This window comes from Lytechinus variegatus, chromosome 7 (genome assembly GCF_018143015.1).
Source record: "Lytechinus variegatus isolate NC3 chromosome 7, Lvar_3.0, whole genome shotgun sequence".
Classification (NCBI taxonomy): Eukaryota; Metazoa; Echinodermata; class Echinoidea; order Temnopleuroida; family Toxopneustidae; genus Lytechinus; species Lytechinus variegatus.
This window is the reverse complement of record NC_054746.1, coordinates 41,598,257-41,606,808: the sequence shown is the minus strand read 5'-3', so window position 1 is coordinate 41,606,808 and position 8,552 is coordinate 41,598,257. Positions and strand designations below refer to the sequence as shown.

The 8,552-nt window shown below is 35.9% G+C and overlaps 1 protein-coding gene across 1 annotated transcript in view; it reads left to right on the top strand.

Annotated features, from left to right (window-relative positions):
- Positions 1-3,213: 3,213 nt before the first annotated feature.
- LOC121419326 (cyclic nucleotide-gated channel rod photoreceptor subunit alpha-like) overlaps positions 3,214-8,552 on the top strand; it is a 65,299-nt gene continuing 59,960 nt past the window's right edge. The window contains exon 1 of the mRNA XM_041613736.1: positions 3,214-3,604. Coding sequence (XP_041469670.1) covers positions 3,377-3,604 — 228 coding nt within the window. The 5' untranslated portion in view covers positions 3,214-3,376. The remainder of the gene's footprint in view (positions 3,605-8,552) is intronic.

Sequence of the window (8,552 nt, the reverse complement as noted above, 5' to 3'; positions counted from 1 at the left end):
CAGAAAGTATGGAAGCTTAAAAGTGCCGCCGTGATCTTCATATAATCATCTTGTCATGTCTACATCTCCTAGGGAAAAGGATAAGATGACGAGATCTCGGATTTACATCCCGTGTAAGAGATGATCAGATGACAAGAATTCGCCATGTCTACATCTTGTGGGAGAGATGATTAGATGACAAGATATGGGATCTCTTCATGTCTACATCTTACTGAGGAGATGATCTGATGGCATGATCTCGGATCTTGTCGTGTTTACATCCTGTGGGAGAGTTGATCAGAGGGCAAGATCTGGGATCTCGTCATTTCTGCATCCTGTGGGAGAGATGATCAGATGACAAGATATGGGATCTCTTAATGTCTACATCTTATAGAAGAGATGATCAGAATAAGATCTCGGACCCAAGATCTTGCCATCTGATCATGTCATCTAAAAGATGAAGACATGACGAGATCAAAGATCTTGTTTTCTGATCATCTGTCACACAAGATGTAGACATGACGAGATTCGAGATGCTGTCATCTGACTATCTCTCTCACGGGATGTAGACATGACGAGATCCGCGAGATCTCGTCATCTTATCCTTTTCCCTAAGAGATGTAGACGTGACGAAATGATTATATGAGCATCTGAGTGGCACTTTTTGTGAGTATGATCGCCCATGTCAACATCAATTTCATCATCGTCAGCATTGTGTTGTGGACTGAATTAATCTTTGCCAGCCCACGTGGATATATGATTATCAAATTGGATTATAAACAGCCACTCTTTGAATATTCTACTAAGTGTTTATTTAAGCACATTATATTTTACATTTGTTTTATTAGTATTAATGAAAAAAAATCAATTTGAATTGTTATTTGTTGTATTGATGTAGTATCGTCAAAATGTAAAGAAGAGACTTGGCCTCATTATAATACATCGGAGGATAAGGGGGAATGCCCATTGAAAGAACTAATATCCTTGTTATTCGTGTCACAAATTTTCACCCCTCCTGATGAGGTATTATAGGTATGAGCAGAAAAATATGTTTTGTAACCAGCATGACTGTGATGTTTTTCCTTTCAAATAAACCATATAAAATGAAAAATAAAATTAAAATTTCCAGTCAGCTCCTTGTAGTTGTTAGTGTTGATAAATCACATTGCACTGGCTTGGGGTTATTATCATCTTCGCTCCAATTCGCGTAATCAACCAAGTGCATGTTCAATTCAACTGTGAGATTCCATTCCTCTTTCTATCGGGGGAAAAGTGAACATAAATGTTATTAATAACGTGACGTCATTAGTCGCTTCGTTGAGCGGTGTATAGATGACTGATGGATAATGTGGGGTTCGAGAAGGTGATGATTTATACCCCTGACTGTATTAAATCATGATGTTAGATTAGGGAGGACCATAACTAGGACAGGGGTTGATATCCTAATGATTTATCAGACGTAAGGAAGACAACAACAGAAAAATCCCAACAAACCAACAGACATGGTATCACGAACCTGGATATGCTGAATGGTCGAAGTAAGCGAGGGGTTTTGGTCGGGAAAATTTACCCAATATTCAAATATCTAATCACCTTCCTCTCTGCAAAACCGTTATTCATTATCTATAAATAAGAAATGCTTTACATATATATAAAAGAAAGGGAAAGCAGCCATAAAGTGAAAGGAAATATTTGATTGTATCGATTATATTAGTGATATATTTGTTCATTGATAACACCTATGTTAAAGGAAACCCAACAGACAGTTGATTTAAACAAAAAGAGAAAAATTCAAAAAGCATACAACTGAAAATTTCATCAAAATCGGATGTAAAATAAAAAAGTTATGACACTTTAAAGTTTCGCTTCATTTCTCAAGAAAATTATATGCAAATCCTGGTTGGTATGCAAATTAGGGGACTGATGACGTCATCTACTCACTATTGCTTTTGTACCTTATTATATGAAAATATTTTCTGTCCATTGTCAAGTGAACCGGTGATTAATTCCTCCCTGAACATGTGGAATTAGCATTGTTTAATACTATATGGTTCAGTGAAGTTGATCCTTACTGTATATGAGGAAAATTAGATGCCCCAAAAGCAGTATGGTAATAATGCTGATAAAAATAATAAGTGTTATTGATATGAATATTATTATTGTCATTAATATTATTGTCATCATTATCTGTATTATTATTGTTATTATTATTATTGTTGATATATTTAGTTTTATTATTATTGTTGTTGTTGTCATTATCATTATTACCATTGGACTAATTTGTAAATTTTTGGATGCGGTTTGTAACTGTCAACTTGTTTCTTTGAACGGATGCGTCACAATATCCATCAAGTCCCCCATACGTTGAGGTCTATAAAGATTAGATAGTCATGGAAGACTACACGCTGAAAGGCATTAGAATAAACATGATGCTGAAACATACGACCGCAGGCTTTCAGAAGATATAAACGCATCCACCAATTTTCCTAATTGACAATTGTTTGAATTATGCTACTATAAAGATTATTGAAACACGTCCAATCTCATGACAGCGCGGTGGTATCCATCACAATATCATTATACCATCGTACAGAGTTAAATCAATCCATTAAGAGTCACGGTCATAACAATGGACAAAAATTGCAATAAGAATATTCTGTGATAAACATAATAAAAAAAAATGTTTCAATGACGAGCGATATGGTATAAATGAAAATGATTACAAATTTATTTATCCACGTACTAATGTGCACAAGAGAGAGAGAGAGAGAGAGAGAGGGGGGGGGGTACACGCAGAGAAGGGAATGAGTGTCACTAACACGACAAAATGGGAAAAAAACACAGACAAAAATAGTTTTCAACAGAATCGCTAGTGATTGTTTCAGTTAATCACATTACCCACACCTGATTATATTTCCCCCTTATATTGATAATTCTGATTTGAGAGTATCACGTCTCTCTCTTTTTTCCCCAATGCATTATTATATTTTTTACTCGCCTTCTCGCTCTCTCTTACAACCTCCCCTTTCACCCCCCCCCCTCCCTTCCTCCGTCACCTATATCTAATACAATGTATGTTCATAATATCCCCAACTATATATTTTTTTTTCTCTAGCGACATCTCTTTGATGACTTAATTCTGAAGGCATAGTTAACTTTAATCCTTCCCATCTCTCCCTCTCCCCCCCCTTCTATGTATTTTAACTCTAGACTAACCATTGGTGAAACGCGCACGGAGTTCCGCTCAGCTCCTCTCCCTCGTGCTTATCATTTCAACGAAGGAGAGCACCACCAATAAGATCAGATGCCAATGTACTGCTTCTTCTGTTCACGTGGACGACATCCACGTCAAAAGAGGAATACTTGCATTATCCCAACTTAAGGAGAGAGCAGGCAGATGGCTAGTCAACGGGATGCTGAGGAGAGGAAAGTCAATTTTAGTTCTAATATGTCGACCATAGACACAGGAACAAGAAGGGAAAACAACAGTACAAGTGTAGGAATAGGAGCAAATAAAAACACGAGTGATTCCACATCAGCGGAAGATGGAGAAAGAGGAGGAGGAGAAGGAGAGAGAGGCGAATGTGAAGAAGAGGAAGATGCGGCTAATGATGACGAACGAGAGGTAAACAAAATCAGAGTTTTTTACGTCTTTTGAATGTACTTTAAAGTACATTTGACTTGGCGTTATTTGGTTCTCAGATTGATGTGCACATCATTTCGCCTGAAGTTGAAGTAATTTTTTTTTTTATTTAATGTCAATTTCTTTTCAAACTTTCACCTACAACGATTTCAATATTTAAACTACCGGAATTAGTATTAATAATATCATGGCTTTCAGCTTTAAAAGTGCATCATTGATATCAATGTCATTTATATCGTCATTATCATCATCATCATCATTTTCTCCTTCTTCTTCGTCATCTTCTTCTTCTATGGTCTTCTCCTTTTTCTTATTTCCCTCCTTCACCATCTCCATAACCATCATCAATATTACTCATCAACTATTGTCAAATCCCGACAAGAGCATGTTTTAATTTCAAGGAGAATGAAGTAAACGATTTTCCTCATTTGGACGAATCCTGGACATACGAGCTAAAAACACGTCATGATTAAGGCATAATCCCGCTCCCCTGAGCTTTTCCATGAGCAGCAAATCGCACGTACGTTCGTTGTTCAATTAAATCCAATTTAGTTTTCAATATTGTCTGTCTACTTAATTTTCAGAAATTGAATGCGTTTGGTGTAATCCTTCGGTTCTCTTCTCATAATTTGAACTCGGGGAATTGTGCCAGAGTACGATTGCGTGTCAATGAGAAATATAACCGTTTGTCGTACAATTTGCAGAGTTTCAAAAAAAAACATCCGCTCTTCAGCATTTTAGTTTTTAATTTGCTGATTTAAAGAAGCTTGACATAATGTTAATTATGTAAAGCATCTCATTTCACAGACATATTATAGAAGGATTGTCATGAAAATGAGAACGATCAATACAGAGATAAAATACCATTAGCGTCACGCTGGCTTAAGACCATAATTATCATATGTGAACGCTGTACTATCTTACAAATCTCGGATGCAAAACAGATTAAGGGAATATAGGATTATTCAACAAGAAACTCCCATAAACTCACCATGGATACCCACAATGATCTCACATAGATTATAATATCAGTCGGAATGGGATCTGTTTATTGTCATCATTAGCATTGACGTTCATTTCAGATCAGCGAGAAGTTCACTGGTTGAAAGGTCTTCTATCTATGTATTTCGTGAACACTATATTCAAGCCATATCATTGTACGTCTCTCTCGCTTGTCTGTTTTTCACACTCTTTTTTCTCTTTTTCTTTATTCTGTTCGACCTATTTAAGTTTTATTCCATCCAAGTTTTTCTTTTAGAATTTGAATAATAAAAAATCAAACATCTTTCTCTCACTTTCTCTTCCCTCCCCTCCTTCTCACTCCCTCCTTTCTTCTCTCCATCACTCTCTCACCTGATCTCCCCCCCCTCTTCCCTTCTCTCTTCCACTCATTCCCCTCTTCTTTTTTCCTTTTCGTCTCCATCATTCTCTCCCTTTCTCTCGGCACTTTATTTTCCATCTGCACTCGACTTTCTTCTCCGTGTATCTCTTTCATATATCTCTTATTCTCCATATTTATTCCTCATATTCATTTCATTTGTGTCTTATCTTTCTTTCTTTCAAATATCTTTTCCCATCTCAATTCTATGCCATGCATGCCTTTTTCTGATCGTTTCCTTGAATTCCTACCCTTTTGTGACTTGTCTGTTAAGGGATTAATACTCATCTTGTTTTATTCTATACATATTTATAGCAATTTTTCTAAGCGCAATGAAGGTAACGTCTCCAGTGAAAAAGGCATCTTTACATTCCAGCATGTATAGTTTTAGTCAAAGTGCTATTCCCTGCTGGCTCAGCTATATCATATTGCCATTGTAAACCTTCCAATATGACAACAAGAACAATTACCTCGTGGATGATATCTTCGCCATATTCTTTTCATTCATAATAGATAGATAGATACCACGTGATTGAGCCATCAACCCCTCCTCCCCACCGGGTAGCGTCCATGGTTACCATCGTTTCATAGAGGAGTACTGTGCCGTTTCTATGCAAGTTACCTTTATTGGAGTCTTTTATCTGGTTTCCATGCATTGCCTTCAGATTCGAGGCTCCATAGTCAATTAATACACTTATACACGCTGATTATCATTTTCTTGTAGACAAGTAAAGCACCGCTTCTATACACTGTAAAAATATTGGGTAAAATTTACACCAGCACGAGGGTAATTATGTGTCCAACCAATTGGGACAGTATTTTACCCAATGCGGGAAGCATATTGTCCGGTCACAGCAAAAACTGTGGTGTTAACCGGTGTACATAGAGGACCACATCAGTTGTTTTACACCGGTGTTAAATTGGTGGTGTTAGGTTTACACCCATAGGTGTTATTACAACACCTTTGGGGTTATGTTCAATCTCTAGGGTGTAGATTTAACACCTCAGGGTGTGGTCCTCTATTAACACCAACTGGTGTCAGTTTTAACACCACAGTTTTTACAGTGTATATAAGGTTAAACAATAAACAGCAGTAACTTTAGTATGGGCAAAACTATCATCACACTGCATATGGATAAATAAAAATGCCCAAAAGAAATGCCCAATGTTGGTTGGACACATAACTACCCTCACGGAGCATTTTTACCCAATATTTGTAGAGTTTGTTTAAACCAGTGTTTAGTCCCTGAATGAACAAAGAAAAATGGCAAATTTCATCAAGTTAATTCATCGTGACTTTTTTCAAATTCGTGTTATTATACATCAAGATCAGCCCTGTTGTTTCGTGCGATACGTATAACATGAAATAACTGAGAAAGCGATACCTAACAACATATACGTGTGTTGAGGATAAAGCGTGAAAGTTATTAAACTAATATTCACTCAATGCAATCGTATCGATATAAATGTTAAGTGAATGTATGAGTGTCTAAATTTGTTATAACTGCATATCTGTACAAAGTTTTACTAAACTGACAGGTAAATTATTTAGATAGAAAATAGCCAAACATGCGAAAGAAGCTTGTATTGCTTGACCGCAGAAGTGTCAACACTATATTGCATAGATTCCGGTACAATACGACCACAATCTACATGATCTAATGAAATGTTCATTGTAATTGATATTATCGTATAATATCAATTCAATAACAATGTGTTGGTACTCATACAAGAGATGTCTCGTGATGATGATAATCTGGTTTTGATAAAAAATTGTCAATTTAATCAGAGTAGCTTTGATTTTCACTAGCTCCTTTATCATGATAAATACGCTAAAATTCAGAAAATCATATACCAGTCTTTGTCCGCGGAACAGCCATTCAAATATTTTGTATACAATTGCAAATGAGAATAAAACACCAAAAATTCTGTGTGATTCCACATCAGTTTTCTGACAAAATAAGCCTATAACAAAAACCAAAAATATCTTGATTGACCATGTCAAGTTTGTAATCGATTTTAACTTTGGGATCTGCTATTCAAGCAGCATTTCAAACAACATTTTTCAACCAATGATATGCTGATATGAATTTGACGAAGACTTACCTGATTGTATTCAATATATTATGCATTAAAATCCCCTGAAAATCCATCCATCAAGCTTAGTGAAATAAAGGCAACAATACATGACAGAAATGCGAGAAGACTTTTTTACAAAGTTTCTTTCAGATAATTTGATAGGCTTGTAGGATTTCAGCTTCAAGAATATAAAGCATCCGTTTTAATGACTTTCTATGTTTTATTTCTGGAAATCTTATGTTTCAATCGAAAAGCGTTTACATTTAAAAAAAAAGTATTTTTCATGTTCCTGAAAAATAATGGCCTTCAGCATCCAAAAAAATATTGACGACACCCAATCACTGGATCTGAATAATCTTCTAAGAGGATCTCTGGTTACATCGCGCAAGGTGTTTGAAATGTAAACACCATCACCTCTTAGAAAATTAGAATTCATCGATTTTTGTGATGTCCTGCAAGGTTCTTCTGTCTCCGGTATCCTAACCTCAGGGGGTAAGAATGAAACAAAATGATACAGGTTAGTGGAAGAGTGTTGATAAAGATGAAATACAAAACTAGAAAGAAGGAATAATGAAGATGCAGCATGATCACATGAAGGGTGAAAGTGAATGTGGGAGGGTAGTAATGAACTGTATAGTAGAAAATAAGAGAATGACTGATTAGTAAGATTATATTATAACTTCAATAAACGCCTGGAAATGGTTCTAAACGAAGAGGCGCAAGAAAAACTGCATTCGGTAGTTTAGAATGAACGAATATTTTCCCCTTTTTTATTACAATTTTATTTTTTTTTCTCTGGGTACGGAAGCCGGTAAAACTTCATCGATAATTAAAAATTTGATAGTTCACAAATATCAAATTGATGTTGAGTGGTCCCCTTATCCATCATGTTGACACCAAACTTGATTTCGGTTGGAAAGCGTGGCAAAGATAAGTAATACAATTCAGGTGATATTGGCAATTTACAACTAAATTTACATCCATGCCCCCATTTTTTCTATTGTCATGTTTAATCAAGGCATTAAAGTGTGCTTTTGGCCGAAGTGAACATCTTTCGCATTGATTCATGTCCTGTCTCTGTAGGTATAGAGAACGATGCTTTTGTGAGACCTTCTGAAGGCCGCATCAGTACGTCAGTGATAAGATTGAATGAAATCATAGCAGAGTATATTCATTTATTCATGCGGTTCCGAGGAATGTCTATGAAATGAGAGCCAAGGGAACGGACATTGAACGAGGGGAACGACCGAAAATATAACAAAAATACATCGAGAATACAAACCATATCTGAAAAGGAATGGGAAATATAGGTGATTTAGTATAATTGTAACCATAATTGCTGAAAAGAAATTGAAAATCATACGCCGTCATAGAAAAATTTACAGGGTGGGGTTAAGTCATCTGAATAATTTCATCTCACCCCTAAAAGAAAACGTGTTTTGTTAATGAGATGCAACTTTACTGTATTGCACT